Source organism: Rhineura floridana, chromosome 8 (genome assembly GCF_030035675.1).
Source record: "Rhineura floridana isolate rRhiFlo1 chromosome 8, rRhiFlo1.hap2, whole genome shotgun sequence".
Taxonomy (NCBI): domain Eukaryota; kingdom Metazoa; phylum Chordata; class Lepidosauria; order Squamata; family Rhineuridae; genus Rhineura; species Rhineura floridana.
Genome location: NC_084487.1, coordinates 37,570,561 through 37,597,534, shown reverse-complemented (window position 1 = coordinate 37,597,534; position 26,974 = coordinate 37,570,561). Strand labels below are relative to the sequence as shown.

At 40.8% G+C, this 26,974-nt stretch overlaps 1 protein-coding gene across 1 annotated transcript in view; it reads right to left on the bottom strand.

Annotated features, from left to right (window-relative positions):
• The window catches only part of RFX4 (regulatory factor X4), a 59,533-nt gene that overhangs the window by 30,045 nt on the left and 2,514 nt on the right, over positions 1-26,974 (bottom strand). The window contains exons 2-7 of the mRNA XM_061638934.1: positions 13,562-13,623; positions 9,748-9,961; positions 7,168-7,245; positions 4,364-4,527; positions 3,315-3,415; positions 1,057-1,115 (exon numbers count right to left, since the gene is read on the bottom strand). Of these exons, the coding sequence (XP_061494918.1) occupies positions 1,057-1,115; positions 3,315-3,415; positions 4,364-4,527; positions 7,168-7,245; positions 9,748-9,961; positions 13,562-13,623 (678 nt within the window). The remainder of the gene's footprint in view (positions 1-1,056; positions 1,116-3,314; positions 3,416-4,363; positions 4,528-7,167; positions 7,246-9,747; positions 9,962-13,561; positions 13,624-26,974) is intronic.

The following is a 26,974-nucleotide window of genomic DNA, read 5'->3' as shown; positions in this document are numbered from 1 at the left end:
CATTAAAACACACACACACACCATAGGCCTAGGTTGGGCAGCTGAGCAAGGCTACCTTTTAAAAACTTGTGGGAAGAGATGATGGGATATGGTCTGACTTAGGAGAAAAGCCTCCTCTAAATACTTACTGAACTGGGTTCAGAGAACGAACAGGAAGGAGCAGGCGTTAGGGGCAAGGAGTGTTGGGGGTCGCTGCTGTTTCTTTACAAATTCCTGTGGGTAGTTTTTGCTCTGGACCTTGCCCAGATCTGCAGAGATCTACCCAGTGGCCTAAGACAGAACACTGCAGCTTGCACCAATTAGAGAACTCTTCACAGGAAACTGCATGCACTTCTGAGTACCTTTCCTGCTTCTGAATTTTCCGGATTTTAATGCATTTTTAAATCAATGTAACAAGATTTTGGTTTATCTCTTGAATTATACACCAAGAATTTAACATGGTGGGAACAACTAAATAGTACATATTCTCTTAGGGCTGGGTGAAAATGACTTCCCAAAAATTTCCACACTATTTGTGTGCAGTGAAATTGGTGTGTGTGTGCGTGTACATGTGTGTGTGTGTGTGTGTGTGTGTGTGTGTGTGTGTGTGTGTGTGTATTTTGCTGATTATTCTTGGGTGGACTGACTCTCCATCAGTTTTTTTCTAAAAAAAATCTTCTCTGATAGATTTTGGCTCACTTAATATTGAACAACATTCTATTGTTAGTTTGTTCTGGCAGATGACGGAAGCAATGAGCTAAGAAAGGATGATTGGAAGGAGTAGAGTCCAAGCCCATTGGCTTCCTTCAACAATGTTAAAATAATATTAAAACTGGATCCACAGAGGTGCCCAAAGTACATGGAAGCCAAAACCTGAGAGGCCATTTCACCAAATATTCTCCAGGAGAAGTCTGAAATTCTCCAGCTGTTCAAGAGGAGCTCATAAAAGAATATTATGTCAGAAAATTATTTTCTGAGAAAATTTGGCTCAGCCCTAATACTTATGCAGCTGCAAGGAAGAGGATTCATAAATCATAAGTAGACAAAATAAACTTGGAACAAAGTCAGACAAAATACCTGGCAAAGATGATTTAAGGATGTCTGCCTCCGAAGAATTTGAGAAAATCTTCTGGATACTGCCAAAGAAGGAGATATTTACAAAGTAAGCATTTTGGTACCAAACAAACAAAACGTATAATATTTTCTGCATTTTAGTTGAGGCAGTATTTTTTTTACTTTTTACTAAGGGGCCTATTTTTGGAAGCCACATTAGTGCAGCTGATTTTCTCTGTATCAAGTCCAATGTCCACTGAAATCTATGGCACAGCACAATTTTATACATGTCTATTCAGAAGTAAGTCCCACTGAGTCCAACCAAGTAAGAGGTATAGGATTGCAGCCTTATATTAGCTGTGACCAACCTGTCTTGTCGATTTCAATGGGACTTAAGTGGGATTAACTTTCTCTGATTTGGGGCAAGTAACTATAATACACCAATCTAAAATCTGGGTCCATTTATGGAAACAAAATCCATAGTTCACTTGTGAGACTCTGCATTGAGTAAAATCCACTTTATCTGCTTGTATTTGTTTATTACTAGTATATAAATTTATATCTCTATTTTCAGATTTCCTGGAATAAATCCAAATAATATATTTATATTATTATTCATATTCATAATCTTTTAAGCAATTGGTAAGTAAGCATTTGTTGGTGTTTATGGTTGATGTATCTAAAGTTCTGAAGATAAAATCAAACATGTTAAGAGTAGTTCATATTATATTGAATTGCACTGATCTATAGCGGAATATGGTTGCCAAAGAAATTAAATAACTGATTAGGGATGCAATCCTATACCCACTTACCTTGAAGTAAGTGCCATTAATTCATTGGGACTTACTTCTAAGTAGATAAATCTTGGATTGCATTGTAGGTCAACAACATAAAATACACAGACCTAATATCACAACATATTTTTGCTATAACAATTATTTGTTTGCTTGTTTTTTTGTTTATTATTTGCAAATAAATTTCTCCTGCCAATATTTTAAAAAATTATCATGGCAGTGAAAGACATAAAATCAACCATAAAACGACATAAATAAAACAAATACAGAATACATCATATTCTTAGTACTGAGTGATTTAACCAAGGGGAAAACATTCCAAATCATTCTCTCTGGATGCATTTCTGCTTTATTAAAGCTAATAGTGAAACACATTCAATTCCGAGAGAAAGATTGCACCCTATAACTTTTGAATAAACTATGCAATTACAAAAATATTATTGAGAAGTTTATATTCTGGGTCTCCTCAACAAAAGGTGATTTTAATTTTTCATGCTAATCAATGCCTAATCCTTCTCCTAAATTAGTTTTCCCTCCCCCTTTCATCTCATTCTCATTCTCTCTCTTTTTTTAACTTTGTGATGTGGAATTTAGCACTTATGAAAGGAGAATAATTGAGAGCCATGAAATAAAGCAGGCTTTATCAATAGGTGATGTGCACTGCAGGCATCTACAAAGCATGCCTGAAAGAGTGTAGTGCCCTTTCCTGTGGAGATAGGGCAATTTGATCGCCTCCATTTTTAACTCTGCCACCTTTTCTGAGGAAAGGCCTCAAGCTGTATTCAAATAGTCCAAAATCTTTAATGGTTTGCTTTTGCTAAAATTATGTCCAGGCCATCAGTGAAGAGAAAGTTCAGCTTGGTTCACATACCCAAAAAGAATGATCAATTAATTGTGACTCATTCATCAAACTTCAATGCTATGCCAAGGAAGTGATATACCTAAAAGACTGTCTCACCCCTTACATTCTCAGCCAATCACTGCACTCTGCAGGAGAGAGCCTCCTGCAGATACATGAGGTCCATTCTGTATAATGTAGGAATCAGGACTTTAGCATGGTGGCACCTACCCTTTAGAACTCCCTCCTGTTACTTATCAGACAGACACCGTCTCTATTGTCTTTTCAGCACCTTCCTTTTTAAACAAGCCTTTTGAGTGAAGTTTTTCTATCTCAGTCTGTAACTGTACTGGATTTGAAATTGTTTTTCTATATGAACTTGATTTAATTGTTTTAGATATGTATATACTTGTAACTACTTTTTGTTGATGTTAAATCAGCAATGTTAAATAACTATTTCAGCACTGATGCTGCTGAGGATGGCATAAGGACTAACAGAATGATGTAGGTAAATGGCAGAGAGAGAGAAACAGAAAGAGAAAAAGCAACAGAAATAGGATTTTTGGACAAATATTTTCTACATTAGTTTTCTACGTTGGATAGCAGCATATTATTTTCTTGACCAAAGTATGAGATTATGTAATACATACGCTCAAACTTGATATTCCGCAGGTTCTCTGGCAAGTCGTGAAGAGCTACTTTTAGCCACTCATCCAGTTGTTTGGCAAATTTGCGGATCACTTGTGTCAAGCTGAAAAGGGAAAGTACCACTTCAGAAGTCTAGGATGAGCCTCTTTCTTTGCATTCATGCCTGTAGGCAGGAAAAACCAATGGCTCTCTCTAACCCACCCTTTGCCTGTACTTGAACCTTTAAGACTGATCTCCTGTGTCCAGTTTAAGGCCCACTGAACTGAATGCAACTTGTCCCTTCTGCATATACTGTATATGTATAGCCTTGCACTCTGAATGTCTTATAAAATGGGAACCTACAGGATGGAATATGAAATACATACAAAAGCATACGAAACATGCATCTATATATGTAACTGCTAAATTGAACAGCTATGTTTATATCTTTTACAAATTCGACAGGAAAGAAAGTAAATCAGACGCAAAGTTTGCAAAATGATAATTCTATAAAGTGCTAAATTCTAGGCGAAAGTTCATTTTTAACAACAGTATTATAGATATACGTCTGGTCATTATCACCAGTTTCACTATTATTGCCAATCATCTGTCCAGAACATAGAAATAATAAGGGGTCTATCTATGCTACAAATTTATATTGGTCTCATTTTGTTTAATTTTCATGGATCCTGTCCCCTTTGGGGAAAAGTCCAGGTAATTATATTTTGGTGAGGCTGCTGAGAGTTCTCTCTTAGAGATGCCTAGACCCTTATTAAGAGACCTCAATTCTGCTCACAGAGCTACAATTCCAGAGTTTCCTGGGAAGAGGAATTGGTTGTTAAAATACTCTGGAAATTCTAGCTCTGTGAGAAGAATAGCAAGCTCCTAGCAGCTCTCAGCACCCTTAAACTAAACAGTTTCCAGGATTCTTTGCGGGAAGTTACAACTATTTAAAGTGGTATAATACGGCTTTAAATGTGTAGTGCAGATGGGGCCTTTGTGTAATATCATATTTCTCAAATACATGCGTGCACACACACACACACACACCAGTCTAGTAGAATATACTCACCTATCAGGTAATGCCTGCAATACTGTTGGCATCAAGACTCCAGAAATAGCTTTATACAATATTGAATCACAAACGCCAACTATATTTACTACTGTGGAAGAACCCAATACAGGAAGCATGTGAGGCGGCATCCCTTGCCAAAAATGTAGAAGAAAACTTTGAACCTAGAAGTGCACCAGGACATAAGGAATGAATGGCAATATTTTATTGCCTAGATAACAGAGCTTGAAGGCACATACCAACAACAAAACAGAGCAACAACCAGTAGCAGTCAGTGGAAGAGGGTGGGGTGGTGTCACTCACTTGCCTTCCTGTCACTGGCATCGCTGCGGCCTACTGGGAGAGGGACAAGGCGGCAGTGAAGTCAGTGCGGTACAAATACACTAGTGGAGCCAATCCGGTGCTCCCTCCAGTGCATGTGCATTGCATCAAACCTCGCCTCCAGCTTGTCCCTCCCAATGCTCCACAGTGATGCCAGTGATGGGAGGCCAGGTAAGCACTGTTGCCCTGCTGGCCGCTATTGGCAGCACCACTTCACAGCAGGGGGATAGTCAAACTCCAGAAACAGCGTAGAGAAACAGCATCTTCCATGCCCACAGTTTATCTCACCCCATGTGGGCAGCTGTTAGCCCCAGACTATTGTTATTGCATTTTATTTATTTAGAAAGATGTATAAGTCACTGAATCAAAAAGCTCTAAGCAGTCTAGACAAAAAACTGTAGACAAAATGCAGCTAAAATCTGCAAAGCCTATTCGAAAACCAAATATACATAAAAGAATTGTCATTAAAACACAGTCATTTCTTTTAAAAAATGAATACAGGTGTCTAAATCCTATGTCTGGTAGAGATGTGCTAGAATTCCCCCCAATTCGGATTTAGCACTGAATTTTCTATTAATTCACTTATTTTCAATCATTAGGATTGGATTTTAATGTAGCAAATTTCCGTGGCTATTTTTGAAAATGGATTTTAAAAATAAAAAATCCGCATCTAAAACATTGATTTTATGAATGATAATTTATCAATATTTCCTTTGAAAATATGATATTAATATTGATATTTTTCTGAGCAAGAAAACCCAAATCTGAGCAAGAAAAGCAGCAGCTAGCAGATAAAGAATAAACTCAAATAAACACTGTCTGTTAGATTGATGGAATGCTTTCGAACACGTACTGGCCAATGGATCCCATCTATAATGTCTGAGAAGGCTTGCTGAAATTAAAACGTTTTTAGCAGGCATCTAAAAGACTATAGCAAGGGTGCCTGCCTAGTGTCAACAGACAGGGAGCTGCCACACTAAAAGATCAACTCCTTGTAAATGCGGAATAAACATTTCGTGGCACTTGCAAAAGTGTAAGTTCCACAGACTGAAGCACATATGGTCCCAAGCAGTTAAGACAGGGAGTCCAGATGTTGTTGGGCTCTAATTCTCATCATCCCAGCCAGCATGGCCAATGGTCAGGGATGATGAGAGTTGTAATTCAACAACATCTGGAGGGTGCCATACTAAGGGTCTTCATTAAGGGCCTTATATACCAAATCTTGAACTTCGTCCAGTAACTCCAATTATTTCTCACCCATTTAATAACAGAGACTACTCTAGGAAAATGTGTTGGTACTCGTGGACAAATACTGGTTATCTGGACTGACTGAGAGAGACAAGGTTCTGTAATTGAGAAAGCCCTTGTTCTTACAATAAACCACAGTTTATCTTAAATCATTGTTTAATTTTGAACGTTCCTTAGTTTATTCCTGGCTTACCACTTCTGGTTTTGTTTAAAACAAACATGCCATAGCCTGTATTCAGACAACATGACAAGGCATACTATGGCTTCTTTGAACCACATGAGCACCACATGGAGAGTGGAAGAAGCCATGTGTAGATCCTTGTGGCAGGGGAAGGCACATTCACAATTAAACCATGGGTTAAAACAACCCAGGCCAATATGTGACATTCAGCTCCCCATCCCACAAATGTCTTGGCTCTGGAAGCCCTCATAGGGTTGCCAGGTCACAATCTGCAATGACAGTAGAAGCCACAACGGGCACAATTTTGCCATCAAGGTCAAGGCTCAAGGCTTAGCTACCCTGTGTTCCCTTGCCTGAACAATTCCTTCATGCCAATAGTACACAGCAGCCCCTCCTGTTTCTGGGGTCCCTGTGTAGCCTTGCTCCAGTCATACTTTCTACTTGGCTCTCCTTTCTTCAGCCCTGTTCCTCTGGCACCCATTCTTTCCCCATGTGCCTTATTTTCAAGCCACCACTACTTTCTTCATCCCACTTCCTGCACCTGTTTGTACATTGACCAGCCATTCTCACACCTTTCTTTTCCCTTACCCCTCCCTCACTAGATGATGCTGGACTACAGCTCTCATCAACTCTCATTGGTAATGCTGCTGGGGCTGCTGGGAGTTGGAGTCCAACAACATCTAGAGGACACCATGTTGGCTCCCCCTGTTCTACCGCTATTATTCTCTCAGGTTCCTGCTTCTCCTTCCATTGCCTATTCTGCACCATTCCTTCAGCTTCCTTTCCTTCGTGCTTCTTGTTCTTTAGCTCCCTTGCCTCCCAAAACCTCTTTCTCAGCCAGCCACTGTGAAGGTTTAAACCCAGCCAAACTGACAACTGGCCTTCTGTCATATAGTCTTAGCCTCCACACTGTTTAGCACCCAGAACAACTTAACGTTTTGAACCATCACAGCAGCTCAGCCAATCAGTATGAGAGGGCTCCCCACCATTCACAAGTGCAATACAGATTATTTTCTTTTCCCTATAAAAGTCTTTTAATTTGTTTTCTACAAACCTCGTCAAAGTTGGCTCTTATTACAGTATCAAGTATCCTCTGACAGTGTGTTCTGTACATCATAATAAAAGTAGAAACCTGGAAAGAAAAAGATAATTTCTTTTAAAAAGATAGTCTATTTAACATAATAATTTGACTGCCTTACTATAAGATCGTCATGAGCCTGACTCCAGACAATGACTTGGCCATTAGGAGCGTAGGAAGCTGTGTTATGTTGCCTTATACTGAGGCAGACTCACTGGTCCATCTACCTTCTTATCATTATCATTATCACTATTAACATTTATTATCCGCCCTTCACCCAGAGGTCCTAGGGTGGGTTGCAACGATTTAAAAATATATCATTGAAACAAAACAACCTAAAATCACAGCATCACAAAAAACAGGGTGGGTCCTAAAATATACATCTCAGGTGTCAAAAGCCAGGGTGAAGAGGTGATAAAGAGAAGTCTAATGTCCCCGCTGACAGGGGACATATCCAACCCTACCTAGAGATGCCAGGGTTTGAGCCTGGAATCTCCTGCACGCTGAGCTACGAACCACTGAGCTACGAAGCCACTGAGCTACGAACAGTCCCCTTTACAATCCATATAGAGAGTGTAATATATGGGATCTGGGAGTGTAGTGCAGTTACAGTTAATGTCACTAATTAGCAGTAGTGATGACAGAGTTACATAAGATGTGTCAAACAAAGTAAAGTGTTATTTGTTGCTCAGCAATCTCAGAGTGTGTGTCTGCTCTTTAATATACAGGGCCCACACAAGAACATCACATATTGTGAGGGGCTGACTGAGTCAAGAGGTCCAGGGGTGCAGAATGTGGAAGGCCCAAGCCTCACAAACAGTAGCCCCTAACCAGAGACCTTTAGCCAAACATTCCCAAGCCTAAGACTCCCCAGATAAACTGACCAATATAAGAACGTACTCAGGAAGGAACTAATGGAGAACTGGCAGAATGTTAGTCTAGGCCACAAGAGTGCCTCCTTTAAGCTCTGTGTTCCCCAGCAAGAGAGCAGAGCTCAGTTGGGCTCTAGGCCTCATCAGAGCAAATTGTCTCTTTGAAGCTATCTGAGGTCCTGCCATGCACTTTGACTTCCAACTCGGTCCCATGACCTGGGTCAGGTTCCCCTCTACCAACACCAAACCCCCAGCCCAGAATCTTCTCTGGCAAAATGGGCTTCCATACCATTCGCAGTCAAGACAGGACAAACACCAGAATCACCTCAATAAGGGGATCTTCCTCCTGCTCTAGACAGAAACAAACCATGGGTTATCTGCTAAAACACTCTACCCCTATGACCCCAAGGATCACACATATACAGGGACCATCTCTGTTATCTTTTCGGCGCCTATTGAAGACCTTCCTCTTTCAACAAGCCTTCTACGTTGAGACCTTATCCCAGTCTGCATCTGTGTTGGAATTGCTTTTTAATATGTTTTTGAAACTTTTTTTTAAAACCCAATATGTTTTAAACCTTTTTTAAAAAGATGTCTTGAAAGCTTTTTAAAAAATGTTTTAAAAGATGTTTTAATGTATTTTAAAGCCTGTTTTTATAATGTTTTTAAGTGTTTTTAGTGCTTTTGTAAGTCACCCTGGGCTCCTGCTGGGAGGAAGGGCAGCATATAAATCATATAAATAAATAAATAAATATTTTCCATAGTCTATATGCCAAACTTGACATCGTGTGGGAGATATGTGATTGGGTGACAATTTACATCAGGGTAATAGCATCCCTGAAAGTTTGGAAGGTGGTGGCCTGGGAGAGGGCATTCTCTGTGGCAACCCCTAAGCTTTGGAACTCCCTCCCCACTGAGGTGCCCCTGGCAACTTCATTGCACAACTTTCAGTGAATGCTGAAGACGCACCTTGGCCTTCAACACCTGAGATGTATATTTTTAGGACCCACTCTTTTTTCTGTGAAGTTGTTCGGGTTGTTTTAAACTGTTTTTAATTATGTGTTTTAAAACTATTGCAACCCACCCTGGGACCTTTGGATGAAGGGCAGGTAATAAATTCTAAATCTAATTCTAATTATAACTCTAATCATCACCATCATCACCCCTGCCCTGTGGATCTGATCTACATATCCCCATTCCCTGTAGCTGTTTTTCACCAAAGAAATTACATTGGGACATTTAGTCACAGGTCTCCCATTTGTAGATTGGCTCTTTGGGGAAGAAAGCACCTCTCACATATAAAATGCAAAACAAATTCTTTAAGATGAGGGAGGAAATATTTGTTTCTAGTGAGCAAAATCCATACCATATATTTAAAGCACATGACTTAAAGCCCAAGAACTCTGGGAACTGTAGTTTCTCTTCAGATAGCTACAATTCCCAACACCCTTAACAAACTGCAGTTTCCAAGTTTCTTGGGTGGGGCAGGGATCATGTACTTAAAATGTGCATTGAGTGTGCTTTACATGTATGGTGTGGATTGACCCTTAAGTCCCTCATCAACAAAGCCAGGGCATCCTTAAACGCACTCTTTTCAAAGGGTGATTCCCCCCCCCAACAGATCAACCTTTCATCAACAGAGAGGAAGAAAAAAAAACACCAATGACTATTTCACTAGAGTCACCTTCTCCTCTGGCAAGCTGGCTGGCAGATTTAGATCTTTGACATTTGGAAACTCTGGCAGCAACGTCCCCAGTTTGGATCGTGGTGAATACGCCACTGTCTGTTTGGTTACTTCCTTTTTTCCTGTTTCATTGACCCAGGCTGCTCCTTTCTTAGAATACATCACGTCATAATACTGGGAGCTTTCTTTTACTGCAATGCCATAGTAATGGTACCTGAAACGTTGAAATACAAGGTTTTTTTTAAAAAAGGAAAGACAAGGAAAAAGAAAGGAGTTATTTGCACAGTATGGTTAAAATGGAAAATTGCTAACAAAACAGATTTTGCGCCAATTTACAAGTTAATGCACGAGTACAAATTCAGCAAGGGGACATAACGATGATGTTCCAAGCTGCTAACAGTCCAGTTAAGCTGAAGAAGTACCCTCAGGGCTGCCAAATGTGGATGAGCCCAGTGCTCCTGCCTCCTGCCTGAGGAAACCCACCTACCCAGATGCTCAGTATAAGCAAAGCCCCAGTTGTACAGGCTATGCTTTTGTCCCCAGTAAACAGTCTCCATAGATAGGTAGCATGATACATAAATAGCCATAAGAGTCTGGCTTTTGGCACTGCCTCGCAAAGTCCCTTACCGCAGGAGTGGCCAATGTGGTGCCCTCCAGTTCTTGTTGGGCTCAAACTCCCCTCAGCCACAGCCAGCATAGCTAATAGTCATATATGATGGGAGTTCTAGTGCAACAACATTGGCAACTTCTGCCTTACAGTAACAGGGAACTGCATTAAACAAGAGGGCCAATTTTTTTGTTGTTCTTGCAGCCTTCTCTTCTGCAGCCTGTGGCCACATCACCATTTTAGGTATGTGCTAGCAGCGGTTTGTGTGACAGTATGCAGGTGAAAGTACCAGCTTTTGTCTCTAAGTGCTGATGAGCAGGCACCTTATCAGAAGGCATCAGGAGGACAAGAAGGCCAAAGCAAGTGCATGGCTGGAGACTAACAAGCAATGGTATCATTTTTCCATGCCCATGCCAGATGCTGACCTCTACTCAGCCACCAGGTGCCTACATAGTCCTGCCATACTGTGCCTCCAATGCATCTGGAGCTTCCACCAGATGCCCTCCAGTAAAGGCACTGGGTCCCACCAGAAAACATTCACACAAGCCCTGCTGGTGTGTATGTGAAAAGGTAAAGTGTGGATGTGACAAACCGATGGGCACAGTCATCAGGGCCTTGTGACTGGCTGCAGCTTCCTGTTGAGCATACATATGGCGGCAAACCCAGATTCACCCGGGGTTCCTTCAGGAGGAGGGATGGGATATAAATTTATTTATTTATTTATTTATTTATTTTTCATTTCATTTTTAAACCGCCCATAGCTAGTAGCTTTCTAGGCGGTGTACAAAACAGAGTTAAAATACCATGTCACAATAAAATCCGATTCAAATAACAGGAAAATTTAAAACATTAAGATGAACAATTAACATTAAACATTAAAACATTAAAATGCCTGGGAGTATAGCCAGGTCTTAACCTGGCGCCTAAAAGAAAATACCGTAGGCGCCAGGCATATTTCCTCTGGTAAGCTGTTCCACAATTCGGGGGCCACCACAAAAAAGGCCCTAGATCTAGTAGTAATCCTCCGGGCATCTTGATGAGTTGGTACCCAGAGGAGGGCCTTAGATACTGAACGAAGTGGACGGGTAGGTTCATAGCAGGAGAGGCGTTCCACAAGGTACTGCGGTCCCACACCGTGAATAAATAAAAAAATAAATAACATGTGAAACAGCCCAACAGCGTCAGAAAACCTTGACCTCATTTGGATGTCAAGGCAGCTGTTAAAGCACAAGAGGTGAGCTGGTTTTGATTCCAGCATAGCTCCGTTCCAGGACAAGTATCGACTAAGAATGGAAAAGATGGTTTTCTGCCAGGCTTCAGAATAAATTGGAAGGGCTGTGTCTGTGTCTGCCTGTTCAAGGCCAGGGGCAGCAAACAAGAGTCTGTCTGACCACAGCGAGGGAGGAAGGAAGGAGTAACATAATGAATATGGCTATTGGGCATCCATATTGTATAACTTTCCAGCCAGTACAAGTCACAACCCAGAGAACATGGCCCCATCTGCACTATACATTGAAAGCAGTATCATACCACTTTAAACAGTCATAGCTTCCCCCAAAGCATCCTGGGAGCTGTAGTCTGTAAAGGGTGCATAGAGCCCTATTCCCCTCACAGAGCTATAGTTCTCAGAGTTCCCTCAGAAGAGGGACTGATTGTTAAACCACTCTGAGAACTGTAGCTCTGTGAAATCTCCTAACAATTCCCATCATGCTTAACAAACTACAGTTTCCAGGATTCTTTGGGGGCAGGGGTGGAAGCCATGACTGTTTAAGGTGGCAGAATATTGCTTTAAATTAATAGGGCAGATGGGGTCTATAAGTGTAGCTTTAAATTCTCCAATGCAGGGAGAGCAACAACTTGTCTGACCTATTATTCCTCTGGACCTGTCATACATTGCCTGCTGCAATCAGGACTCCAGTTGTGCCAAACATCAGGTCAAGAAGAGGGTGGATCACAGGACCAAGCGGGGGGAAATGAAGCTGTCTCTTCTCCTGCTGCCTTGGGGGAATTTAAAAGCCACATGTATATTGCCCAGGTTGCCTAATGGCTTGCTTCCAGATGGATGTTTACTGTGGGATGGGTGCTTCTCATGCATGCACATTTTTTACAGTGTCCACATTAAGAAAGGGCCAATAGGTCCATTTTAATTTCTCTCAGTTTTTCACTTTTCCAGCCTTAAATTTAGTTCTCCACGTTGCCACGTGTGTTTGTGATTTAAAAAACAACAAAAGTCCTAATGAAAATACATCAGCATTTTATTACAATATTTTCCTATTATACACATTTTTGTATGCAATTTTGCCTAACATACACATTTTTGCCAAGCAATTACCCCTAATATAATGCATTTGTGTATGTAACTTTCACTGATACATGCAGATTCATACGCACACTTTACCCTTCTATATGCAGTTTTGTACATATTGGCTGGAGAACTGCACTGTAAAATTTGAAGATGTGTGAATTTCAAAAGAGGGCTGTGTTCTGGTTTGCATGTTGTTTTGCAAAGTTTGATTTAGGTAGGTTTGCCTTTCAGTGCAAACTGAGTCAAATTTCTCTCCCATGCCTAGTCCACACGATGTTGTTGGCATCAAAATGCTAGCCCATATCCCCACCATCACCACAATCCAATAAATCAGGAAAATTCAGTTAAAAAAACTGTTGCCAATGTCCCATTTGATATATCTGCACAACCTGTTCACAGTATTAAGCATCCATGCATACCCATGCACAAACTGACAACATGGCCACTGATCTCTTGCTCTATGAAGAGGGAGCAGGCCACCTTTTTTTTCTGAGTTCTGGAGAACTGTAAAGTCTTGGCATTCTTTCCACATGCATCAGAGTCCAAGATGACTCAGTGCAATAGAAGACAGTGCTCCTATACCTTGAATAGCTTGGAGAGGAAAAGAGAGTCTTGTTACTTGCTAAAACAACCTCTTCTATGCAACTATTAGAGGATCAGGAGCCCAGTTCTCTACTGCAACTGGCCATACTATATCAGAGTCTCAGTAGCCCTGTCGATCCTACAGAACAAAGGACATGGAATAAAAGAGGCGATACCATTTACTGGACCTAGGATAGGTCAAGTTTGTTCGGGTTCCCCCCTCCCCGCCTTTCATAGCCACGTTACAAAGAGGCTCCCAGTGAATAATCTACAATCATACTTAGCCTTTTCATGAGTATGAAACACACATTATTGCTTACTTTGACTGGCCTCTGGTTCCAAGTCTTCTTGTTGTTAACTGTGGAAATTGTTGCCTTATTATCTGCAAATAATATTCACTTGTTAGCAAGTTAAAAATAAAGCTCTCAGCTAATTTAGCATTGGATTATTTGGCCCAAAGGTAAAACAGGCTGTTTGGCCAAAGGTAAAACAGGCTAGAAATGTAAAATCACAGTCTAGGGTCGGATCCTATGACTCACCCCATAGCACAAGCATATAAAGCTTCTTTCTTTCTTTCTTTCTTTCTTTCTTTCTTTCTTTCTTTCTTTCTTTCTTTCTTTCTGTCTGTCTGTCTGTCTGTCTCTCTGTCTGTCTGTCTGTCTGTCTCTCTATCTATCTACATTTACGCCCTGCTTCACTGAAATATCCCAGAGTGGATAACAGACAAAGTTAAAACAACAAATAAGATTCACTAAAACACAACATATCAACAATAAAAAGATAATACAACAGTAAAACAAAACAAAAAACACTGCTACAGTGACCAACTACTCCGAAATCCATGAGCAAGTAGGTGGATCTTTACTTAACACCCAGTAGTAGTATAACTGCACATGGCCCTTGCTTCCAGTGTGGGACAGTATATGAAAGAGCACATGCCTCAATGGTAGGGCAGAGAACCAACACATTTAGTAAGAATTGCTGCAGGCCCCTTTGCTCTTATGCTGCCTTGGGTCCCTTCACCAACAAGTATATAAGAGGAGTTTCTGGGACAGGGCCTTTTTCACAGTGGCACCAAAGCTCTAGAACTCTGTCCCAAAGAAAGTACATGCTGCTCCCTTTCTGCAAGCATTCCAGTGGAAAATCCAAACCATTCTGTTTCAGAGGGCGTTTGGGATCCTCTGAACTGGGACTGTGTTTCTTCTGCTGGTGCATATGTATCTAATCTAAAGCAGCTCTTGTTTAGTGTGCTGTTTTAATGTTCTATGTTTTTGCCACATTTTGCTATAAGCTGCGAGATGCATTTGCACAAAATAGATAGATCAAACATCCTTGAAATAAACACCATAACATAAATAGGGTAGAGGGGTTGGAAAGAAGCAGGGGCGCCATAACAGCTTCTTCCATTTCAAAACTTGGTGTTTTAGTGTCCCCAGAAAAAGAAGGAATGATACAATTCTTATGGAAAGCTCATAGAAAACATCAACTCTGTCTTCTGTGGAAGTGAAAAAAGGGGGAGATGCAATCTGCAGAATGATTTAGAAAGTGGTGGCATATAAAATGGCATGTATCACAATGCCATTATACAAATCTAAGGACAGCCACATTAAGAATACTGTGTAATTATGGTTGTTCCATCTCAAAAGGGATAGAACTGGGAAAAGTATAGGAAATGATTGAGATCTTGAAATGATTAAGGACTTGGAGGACCTCCCCTAAAAGGAAAGGTGTGCAGAAGGTTCATTCCCCAGCATCTCCAAAGAGGGTTGGGAGAGATCCCATCTCAAACTGTGGAGAGCAACTACCAGTCAGTGTAGATGATACTGAGCAAGATGAACCAATGGCCTGACTCAGTATAAGGCAGCTTGCTATGCTTCTCCATGATCAGACTCAGCAGGTATACCTTTGACTGCTAGCTGATATTAGAGACAAACAACATGGCTATCACCATCACACCGCACTTGTAGCAGTGGTGGCTGGTAGTTCCATGTCAATGGGGCAGTGGAATCCACTCCAGGTTTTAGTCTGAACTTTCAAAGTGCTGAGCATCTTGGACAGCTCCTTGAAAGTTCAGACTAAAACCCGGAGCAGATTCCACTGCCCCACTGACATGGTGCCACCAGCTGCCACTGACTTGCAGTGCTGGTTACAGATTTTTGGGGCCCTTGGGCAAGATGCTATCAATCAATCAATCAATCAATCAATCAATCAATCAATCAATCTTTATTACAGTCAATGACCAGCATAGAGAGCATAATGGAAACTACATAAAACCTATTAGATAAGATGGTTTAGCTGGGGACCCCTCCCCAAGTATGCTCACCTTCTCCCCACCACTTTTGCTGTTGCCCAGTTCTTTGCCTTTCCCTCCATGCCCAAATGGCACCATCTCCCAAAAACAGAGAAAAAGAGAGGTCAAGACACATAAATGTCACTTCTCCTTTCGCTGCTTACTTGCCTGGAGAAGGCAGATGAACAGGCAGCAGTAGCAAGGAGGAAGAGCAGAAGTAGGGCCAGGAGGCTCCAGGGTTTGGTAATCGGCCCCCTCACTGGAGTGTGGGCCTTGGCAGGTGTCCAGCAATGCCAACTGCCAATGCTGACCCTGTCTACTTGGGAGCTTTCTGGTTACATTTAGATGTCCACATGGGAGACAGAGTGATGGACCTTTGGCCTGATCCAGTAAGACAATTCTTCATTTCTGCACATATCACTACAAATATACATGGCATGCATGCAGTATACCTGTGGATTGCATGATGTGTGAAACAGCCCTTATAGAAAGTCAATGAGAATATTATTCCCCTCACTTTGGGCTGCAAGGAAAATCTCATATATAAGGCAAATTAAGAAGCACGTTAAATAGAGGCCATCCAGACCACTGTTCCTTTAGCCATTGTAGTGCCAACATAGATAACTGAACAGAAAGTATCCCAAAGATAAACTTCCTCGCATATGGGTTGTATGAAGGGGTGCTGGTTAAGCACTATACGTACAGTCACTGTGCCACCTATGAACCAGCAGTTATCTGCGGGGGAATTGGCATTGTGCCCCTTTGTCTTGTGGGTATTGGGCACTACCGATTTAGCAACCTCAGCACTTGGAAACATCTCTGGCTAAAAAGCATCCTTAGAATCCTGAGTATTCCCTTGGTTCATTTGCTTTTTGTAGGCCCAAACAGTTACAAAAATAGGTTTGAAAATGGGACCGAATTGCTAAAGCGTTGAAAAGTTGTAACAAAAGCAGAAATTAATTGTTTCTGACTCACACAACAAAATATCTGACACATTATTTGATATGTGGCAAAAAAGTGTAACATTTAATGACAATTTACATTTTGTCTTGCAGCACACATGATACTGACTTACAAGAAAGAGGTTATATACAGTACAAGGGACCTTCGGAAGATCCACTTAAAGAATCCAAAATGAGGACTATTTGGTTGGGGCTAAACATGTAGTTTCACTAGATTCTAATTCAGTTGTTTTGATAAATGGATACCATTTTGCTAAATAAATGCTAAGTACGTATGGCAAGATCTTTCCAGGGATGGCACAAATCTTTTAAACTTGAAGGTACCAAATACTGTCGAACTAATGCAAAAGATCTATAATCATACTCTGGCATATCCCAGTTTTATTCTCATAATATGCAAATCATGTAGATTGCATGCAATTACTATTAAAATTAGCTAGATTGCACAGAGGAGACACATGTTGTGCTTTTTGTCTGTAATGAGTCTATTTCCCACATTGTAAATTTTCCCCATTCTCAGGAAAAACCCATCCATATTTTCTGAAGATAAGGACGAATGAGAAAAGCAGAATTGTAAATGGAACATAGTGTCAAATTTCCTGAAAACATTAACTTGGAAGAATATCTGCCCTGTTAAGTTCTACCACAGGCGGCAAGACTACAGTTGCAAACAAGGGCCACACAAGCAACGGCAGAAAAAGTAAGAGGCAAAAGTAAAAAATTCCTGTAAAATATTAATTTACTAAGATGTGTCAAGTGTGATATATAATCCATTCCATGTTTCAAAGTGAGAAAATAAAAAACAAAAAACAAATATATATGCTTCATAAACTATGCTCATTTTTAGTTTTTGTTTAGTTTGCAACACATTGGGTCGTATTCCATGCTAGTCCCCCTCAGAGTAGACCCACTGAAGTTAATAGACATGACTAACTTAGGTTCATTAATTTCAATGGGTCTACTCTGCAAAGGGTTTTGTTGAATACAACCCATTGTGATTTAGCTTGCTGCAACTGATTAAACTCATATTTTGCATCCATTGGTTTTTGGCCCTTCCTATCACAAATGCCACCATTGGTAAATTCCCATGCACTGTTTGGTGACCCAAAGTTCTGTGATGTACGTTTGGATCACAGTTGCTGTGCAAAAATGAAAACATTACGCAAACCTATTTACATGCAATTTCCACCACCCACCCGCTTTCCTGCTTATTTCTTTTTATAATATTTCTTTCCATAACGGGGAAACCAACTGACAGTGGATTATGAGCCTTATCCAGAATAGCCCATATAGGGGGCTGTGGATGGGGAGGGAAATGTTACAGAAGTGTGGATTTCACTAGCCATTCTGGGTTATTTTCTGGAGGAAAGAAAAAAAAATCAGCAAACAGAAAAACACTTTTGTGGAGCTGTGAAAGTTCAGGCTAGCTATTTGATAAATGAGCAGACAGGCAAGCAGCCTCTCTTTCTCTGTCTCTTTTTTGTACCGATTCAATGAAGCCTACCTAAAGAACACCACATGCTGTTCCAGCTACTGATCTAACATTCCGCAACATCTCAGCCTTCCAAATTCTCTTTAATTACACATCAATCCCACCCTCTCTCTTTCAGTTTGTGCAGACTGGGAGGGGGGCTCCTAGGGGCTGTGGGAAAAAGGCATTTTCTGGGCTGTTTGGGGCATGGGGGGAAGGGTGTCTGTTGTCATTCAGAATGTATTTCCAAAGCAGGATATTACATCAACAGACCTAAAGCAAAATGAAACATCCCAGCTTACTCTGATTCTCTTTCAGACAAAAAAACAACAAACCCCCTCAACAATTCCCTTTACCCTTGAAGTTTTTGAGCCCTATTGAATCAATAGGACTTTAGCAAAAACTTATCTGGGTACCAAATTGCACCTTTGGAGACTTTCCAGATTATTAAAAAAAAGAAAAAGCCTGGATCCTTCTTAATGCTATACTTGTGCTAGCCACAGCACAGCACAAGTAGAGATAACTTGCATTATGAATGGGGAAATATTCTTCTGGTAGGGGACAGTCATACTAGTTATTGTAAAGAAAAGGAGGAGATGATTACAACACTTTTGAAAGAAGAAAAAGGAAAAAGGTTCACATAACAGCTGTCATTGCTATGAAGGCTGATTGATTGGTTTAATTTATTTATATGCTTAGTGGTGGCTGGTGCCCATTGGGATTGGTGGGGCGGAAGGCAGGGAGGCCAACAATAGGTGAAGCCAGAGCCAATGAGAGGCAGAGCCAACTAATTATAGTTTTGCCCATATTGTCCTCCCTGCTGAGTTCTACAAGTGCAGCAATACTAAGACTAAGGAGGAAGAAGCTGACACTCAGTGCCACCCGCTGGACCAGTTGCAAGGAAGAAAGCAGGAAGGAGGGGAGGGGCTTGCTGAGAGCAGACTGAGATTGGTGGGGCAGCACCCCATTTGCCCTAATGGACCACATGCCACTGTATATGCTGCCTTTCCGCAGTGAGCTGTGCCCAAAGCAGCTTACAACAGACATCCATGTATTATTAAAATACAAAACATGGAGGGGGGGGGAATGGAGGTTGAGAGAAAATGCAGTTTGCAAGACATATCAATAAATCCAAACAAGAGAAAAACCATCAATTTAGCAAATGCAGAGTAAATTCAATATTGCAAAAGAAAGAATCTAGACTTAAATACTTAAGAACAAAGAACAAAGTTAACAGACAATAAAGTTGCAGCTGCTTGCATACAGTAGCCCGGCTTGCATACAGTTCAGAGAGGGTCTTCTCTCGCAGAATAGATGATTTAGAGTTGGCTCCCTAATCTCTCCTGCGGAGGAGACTAACAGCAGCCAAAGGGAAATGCTGGGGAGGGCAATGATGATCAGTCCTCTTTTTCCAGCTTCCTGGAAGTTACAGCTGCTGGTGCTGGTCTTACTGTGCTGTTTGTTCATAAAAAGAGCACTCCTGGATCAGAAGAAAGGCCCATCCTTTCGATAACCTAGTGTTCTGTTTCCTACTATGACCAGCCAGATGTCTCCAAGGGTGCTCACAAAACAGGGCACATAAGCAACCACTCTCTCCTGATCTTCCCTTTTTTGCTGGAGGGATTTTTGGAGCCATACTGCTTGGAGCCTAGCAGGGCTGGGGAAGCTGTGGCCCTCCAGATGTTGTTGGACTACAACTCCCATCATCATTGGCCATTGGCCATGCTGGCCAGGGCTGATAGAAGTTAGAGTCCAACAACATCCAGACAGGGCCATGACTTCCCTAGGCCTAAATGTTTAGCTATTGTTGCTGTTGTTAGGATTGTATCTTCCATTAACTTTTCTAGTCAGTGCCATTTTCAAGCCATCTAATGGACAAACCAGATATATCTTTATTTAGCACACTCATCAGCTTAGGTATAAAGGTGGGCAGAGGTTCATTTTTTATACTAAAAGAGCATGCGAGGGAGGGGAGCGAAACCTAATCAAACACCTATTACATCTCCTGGCAGCTATTCTATATAGTAATTGTATGTTCTCATATTTACCACTTTTTGTGTTGTTGTTAAAAACAAACATCTTTATCTGAGTGGGAGAATGGGGAACCACTTCTGCTCAAACAAACTACAAAACTCCATGGACATTAGGTGGGAGGTATGCCACCAGTGGAGGTTGGCCCATTAGGGCAAATGGGGCATGCCCCACCAAGCTCAGTCTGCCCTCATCCAATCCCCACCTGCTTGCCTTCTTCCTTACATCCACTTCAAGTGGGTGGCACAGCCTCTCTGTTTCCTCCTCTTCCTTAGTTTCAGTGTTGCCCTTGGAGGAGGAGGAAGAGGAGGAGGGGGACAAAACTAGAATTAATTGGCTCTGCCTGTTGGCTCTCCCACCAACTGTTGGTCCCCCTTCCCACCCTTCCAGTCCCAATGGGCACCAGTCACTACTTGATCCTAATAATGACACAGGCACTATCAAACGGAGTGCTCATGATACTAGCTCAACCACATTCTACATAATACTCACAGCGGCAGTTAGCTAGATTGGAAAAATATTTCTTAGCAAGAAAACATGCTTAACATTACAGTACACATTTTAAAATATTGTCTTATGAACCATATGTTATGTTTTAAAATGAAAATATAACTTTTTAAAAAGGGGAAATGAAATATAATTTGATTACACATGGATTTGTGTAACTGAACCACAGTTTAATCCTGGTTTGCAGGCAAACTATGCTTCAGTAAATCATTGTTTGCCATGCTCAGGTGCAATGGCAAACTATGGTTTGCTGATAACCAGAAGCAGAAACTTCCGCTCCCCTCATTTATGCACTGAGGAAGGGGGAGGGGAGGAGGAAGTGTGTGTCTAATGCTCATAACATCTGCATCTGTACTGAAATTGTTTTCAGATGTTTTAACTGTTTTATTGTTGTGCATTTGCTGCCCTAGGCTTTTTTGGGAGGAAGGGCAGGATATAAATCATCATCATCGTCATCATCAACCAATGGCTTGCCATCATATCTGAATGCATCCTAAGTTGTTCTAGGGATGGAGTAAAACAAACCAGATGACTCACCTAAGGTAGCCAATCAACACACTTCAGAACAGGGGGCAAGTGGGGATATATCAAGATATTAAATTTAGTGAGACAAAAGAAGGCAGTGTTGAGGGGGCAATAAGAGAATGAGGGCTGAACAAGCTTTGGTCCTCCCATAGCACCACATATGACCAGCAAGAAAGAGATACCGAAAATGAATACAAGGAGAACGTTTTGTAGAAGTATGCTGTGAGTTAATTTGATTAATCAATGAACAAAACCCAGTGTGTTCCAGTTTCCTTGGGATAGATTTGGCGGGTGAAGTGAAGCTGAAGTTGAGGGAGAACTACCCTACTAGCCAAAGAGAGGCAATGTGGTGCAAACTGATCACTTTGTAGGCATGATGATGAAGGCCCTGCCGACAGCCAATTATGCACCGCCAAAAAAGAGAGGATTTACTTCACCAAAAAAGAGGACAAAAGAGGGCACCACTTTGCATATGATAATGTTATGTATAGATCCAAATGTATGAACAATTACTATAATTTAAATAGAAATACAGTACATCTCACCACAGTGGGGGACACCTGGTGACTTTTGTATCTGCTTAGTCTGATAAGCAGGTACTCCTAACTGTTTTTTTTTTTTTTTTTTTTTTCAATAATTTTTATTCAAATTTTCATAAAACATACAAGACAAAATCATAAAACATTCAAAGACAAAAAACAAAATCAAAAATAGTTAAACAAAAAGAAAAAAAGAAAAAAAAAACAAAAATAAAAAATAAAGAGTAAAATATTGACTTCCCATTTGTCAAAGATCAAATCAGTTATAAGTCTATAATATATAACAATCCTGTCTCTTAAGTCATATTATAAAATCACTTTCCTCCAGTAGTTATCTTACTTAATCATCAAATCTCATAAACATTACTTTATTCTTTCCACAAAAAGTCAAAGAGAGGTTTCAATTCTTTAAGAAATATATCTATCAATTTTTTTTTCCAGATAAGCATATCGATTAATCCATCTCATTACTAATTATGATAATCTTATTGTCATAACCATAGTCAAAATAAACATTTCAATTAATCCATCACATCAGAATCTGTTAGGTTCAATAATTTCAGTAGCCATTGTTCTATTATCTCTATTAGTTCCATTTTCCATCTTCCATCTTCAGTAGTCTTGTTAAGTCCAGTAATTTCAATATCCAATCTTCCATTATCAGTATTCCATAATAATCTTGCTGTCAAAGCCATAGTCATATAGTAAGAGTCTGATGGGAATTACCTCTATCCCAAATATTTTCTTGCCATCCATTCTGAATAGGTTGCTGAAATACTGCTGTAAAATCATATCTCTGTTCTTTTTTTCAAAATACACTGGGTCATCTCTTAAAAGTTTTTCCATTGTCACATGGCTGCAGTTAATTCCATAGATTTTCTCTATATTGGGCTCCATCACATCATTCCAGTCCAGAAGATTATCCATGCCATTGATAACTTTATCTCTAGAATCTTCATTCATTTCTTCAGAGATAACATTGAGTTCCAAACAATAGATTTTATTTCTAAAGTCCATAGACTCCAAATCTTGTTCCTGTTCCACGTTGGTTCCAATCTCCGGGATCTCCTCTCTCACAGGGACCCCTATTCCAGTCTCCAGGGTCTCCTCTCTCACAGGGACCCCTGTTCCAATCTCCGGGGTCTCCTCTCTCACAGGGACCCCTTCCAGGGTCACCTCTCTCACAGGGACCCTTATATCTTTAATCTCCTGCTTCATTTTACTCAATTCAATTTTCATTATCTCAATCTCATCCATTATTTTCTGAAACATAGTTATTTCCAGATTTTCAGCCACTTTCTTAATTGCCATTTTAAAAGAAAAATATAGGAAAACCACTTCTTATTTCAGCAACAATTGGGTTAATTCTCCAAACTTGGTGACATCACAGTATAAACAGAGCAGACAGCCTTATCTCTCCAATAGTTAAGTAAACAAAATGCAGTTCCCAGGATCGAAGCAATTAATGGCAATCGTCAAGAAACAGATTCGTCAAAATAAAATAGACCAAAAAGAGAGTAGTCTCAAAACAGTATAATATTTTTCAAAATAAAAATCTGGAATAGAAATCCCTCTTCTGTGTATATCTTTAGAATGCAAATCCAGGACAGCTTTTTGCAACAAAAACAGAGATAAGCTATTAATTAGTGCGTAGCAGAGAGAAGTTATGGCTCCCCAGTGAGATGTCAAAAACTGATCAATCTGGCAAATCTCTTTTAAACAGCAACAATTTAAGTCAAGTAAAAGAAAAATATAGAAAGAAGGGTGCTTGCCTGTTAGTGCGTTCTCTCTTAGAAGATAAGATGAACGTTCGCTTTAACAGATAGAGCTTGCTGTTGAAAATCCGTCCCACCTTCGTCGGCTGGACCTCGTCCCATAAATTAATGAGATCTGGTCGTCCCAACAAAAATAGGCTTTGAGGTTAATCTCTTCGTTTCTCCCTACCCGGGAGAAGTTTAATCAGTCAAAAAAAAAAGAAAAAACTGACTGATATATCTGAATAAGCTTCTTTTGAGGCAGGAGCCCGTCTCAAAAGCAGGCACAGGCTAAGTCACCCTTCCCGGAAGTGGGGTACTCCTAACTGTTGATGGACAACTTCAGGGTCCCTGCTCTCCCTTTCTATGGTTTCTCATATTTAAACCAGACTTGGACTGGACACCCCTCAAATAGAGGACAGCTCCAAATAGAGGACTATCCTTGGACAGCCCTTCAAAACAGAGGATCGTCGTCTGTAAAGCAGAACACATGGCTGCCCTACTTGCCCATCAGAGAGGGTGTTATCTGATAAATCACCAGGGAACAAAGCCCGTTGTGAGGGACAGTAAGCAAACAGCAAGTGGAAGGCAGCATTTAAGGCCTAGAGGTAGTCATGTCAAAGAAGATTCCCCTGGAGATAAGATGGGTGCTTGGATGCTGAACCAGGGAGGAGGAAAAGGAAAGCTAAAGGTAGTTTAGCACAGAAGCCCTGGGCCAAGAATCCCAAGGACTGTACAGCATCCTGCTGCAATTCCTCCAGGCTTTCCTGCTGAAATGTGAAATTATTTATTTGTTTCTTTCTTTTATAGCCCATCCTTCAATGGATTCCCAGCATGGTTCACAAAAAAGTTTAAATTACCATTTAAAAATACAACAAGAACATGAGAACAAGAACATCAAAACTCATTAATATGCACTAATAGGCAAAAAACGTTGCGGTTTAAGAATGTACCTATTGCCAACAGATATTTCTATAAAACTTTAAAAAGCAGGGAAATTGGGCAGCAATAATGAATGACCCAGGAAGCAGGAGACCTGACCTGCTCTCTGAAATATTGTACTGCCCTACAAATTTGTCAAAATGCAAACACAATTTGGGTTGGTCTTTCACAGTCCAATCCACTTGCTGTGTAGCTTGGAATAATTTGTTAACATGTGCCTCTGAGGGCGGAGGTCAGAAGAGAAGGAGGGGGAAGGAGAGGATTGGAAGGGGATGGGGAGGGGAAGGGAGGGGTGAAGGAAGGGAAAGGGAAGGGGCAAGAGGGAAGGGATAGGAGGGAGCAGGAGGGGAGGGCAGGTTTGATCATTGGCATGATTTTTGAGTTCAGTGCAATTTACTCTCGTGCAATCATGCTTAGGATAGGTGAAACTGACCTAAGAGAGGGGTGGGGGGAGGGAGGAGGGCAGGAAGGGGAGGGGGAGGGGAAGAGATTGGGTGGGTGGGCACTGGGCAGAGGGGAAGCCCCTTTCCTTTCCAAAAGGAAAACATTGTGAACGGTATCATTCTTTTTCAGGGTTTCCCTCACCTTTTTATTCTATAGCAGGCACATGTAGCCTCCTATCTAAATTTAAATCAGAGCTGTCCCTGGCCACATCCACACCAGACCTTTATTTCACTTTAGACAGTCATGGCTTCTCCCAAAGAATCCTGGGAAGTGTAGTTAGTAAAGGGTGCTAGGAGACGCCATGTTCCCCTCACAGAGCTTCAGTCAGAGCAGCTGACTGTGAAACCACTCTGGCCACTGGAGCTCTGTCAGGGGAATAGGAATTTCCTCTCAGCACCTTTCACAAACTACACTTCCCAGGATTCTTTGGGGGAAGCCATGACTGTCTCATGTGAAATCAAAGTCTGGTGTGGGTGTGGCTCCCTAATTAGGCAAACCCATCAGCTGTGAGTATGACTTTTAGAACATCGACAGTTGGTTCTTACTGAGCATGCCTGACATTATCATTGAGTTCAAGCCAAATTTCCTTAAATTAATTAAACATCAGCCAGGCATTTTTTATTTTTTTAAACTGCAGAAGATGAAGGTCAGAGTATGGGGCAAGGTCAGTAATAGGATTACAGGTACTCTGTGAACATGGCTGATTTTTATTGAATTTCAACAGATTATGAGAACTCTGACAGAAAAAAGTCAAAAAGGAGTCTGGTTCCCCTCCCCCCCTTTTTAGACTTTGAACTCTCGATTCTCTCTGTTTTGTGTATCACCATGAAAATTTAGAAGGCTGTTAAGCAAGCTTTTTTGAGTTCAGGACTATAAGTTTTGTAAGGTTTTGTTTTGAAATGAGCTTATGGGAAGGATCAGAATGGCATGGGGGGTATTTTCAATTTAACATTGCGGAATGCGAAAAATCCATGCTGACTATAGTTTACAGCCACTCTTGTGGCTGTATAATAAAACAGCAGTATACAAGCAATCAGTGGAATTATAAACACCAAGCAGCATAAAAGCAACTTAGACAGGATCAAAACACTTTGGAAGATCTTTGCTTGGCAGCCAAATGACATTAAGGTTGGCACAAGGCAAGCCTACCTGCAAAAAGCATCCCTGCACACCACAACATTTTAAAGTCGCTTCCTGGTGAAGCATAAATTGAGCAATTGTCCTAATTTATTTATTTTTTTAAATGTACGAAATTTATACAACATCACTGAAGTGGGGATGGAAGGATCTGTCAATTTTGGTTCTTTTAGTTTCTCATTTTTTTCCAATTTTAAATTCAGTCCTCCACATTTCTATAGCAATTTGATCTTTTTTTTAAAAAAAAAAATCCTCATGAAAATTCTACTGCATTTTAGTGAAAATTTCTCTTAATAAACACATTTTTGACCAACGTACACATTTTTGCAAGCAGTTGCTCTCAATATAATGCATTTTTGTATGTTATTTTCAGCAATTATTTTTATGCACACTTTTACCTAATATATGCATTTTTGTGAACACTTTTTGGTTGGAGAACTGCATCACAAAATTTGGATAAGTCTGAATATTAAAGGATGACTGTGTTTCAGTTCTCATGTAGTTTTAGAAAGTGTGAATTTGATAAATTTGGTTTTAAATGTGAACTCCCCCATTCCAACTGTCAAGAGATTGTTATCCCACACTTTTCCACTGTAGTTTTCCATCCATTTTTTTTGAAGTAGATTTGTTGCACAAGAATACTATTTAGCCCTTGCATGCACAGTAGCAGTCTTGACACCACATCCACATTCGCTGTAGTCTCCAGTTAGATGTCCAGTGCAGCATCTGCTGCAGCTTCTTGGGATCAGTTTTAATTGATGCAGCCTGATGATGTGGACAAGGTGCTTGCAGTGATGCGGCCAGCAATATGTCTTCTTGACCCTTGTCCTGCTTGGCTTATTGAAGCTTGCTGAGGGAGTATGACTGAGTGGATCCAAGGTATGATCAATGCATATTTGTGGGAGAAGGTGGTCCCAGCTGCACTGAAAGACGCAGTGATCCAACCACCATGGACCCATTGGTTTGTGAAAACTACAGCCCAGTCACAATTACCCCCATTTTTGGGAAGGTGTTTGAGAGAGTTGTGGTGCAACAATTGCAAGTACGCTTGGGTGGAACAAATTACCTTGAGCCATTTCAGTGTGGGTTCAGACCTGGTTTTGGCTCTGAATCAGCCTTAGTTGCTTTGAT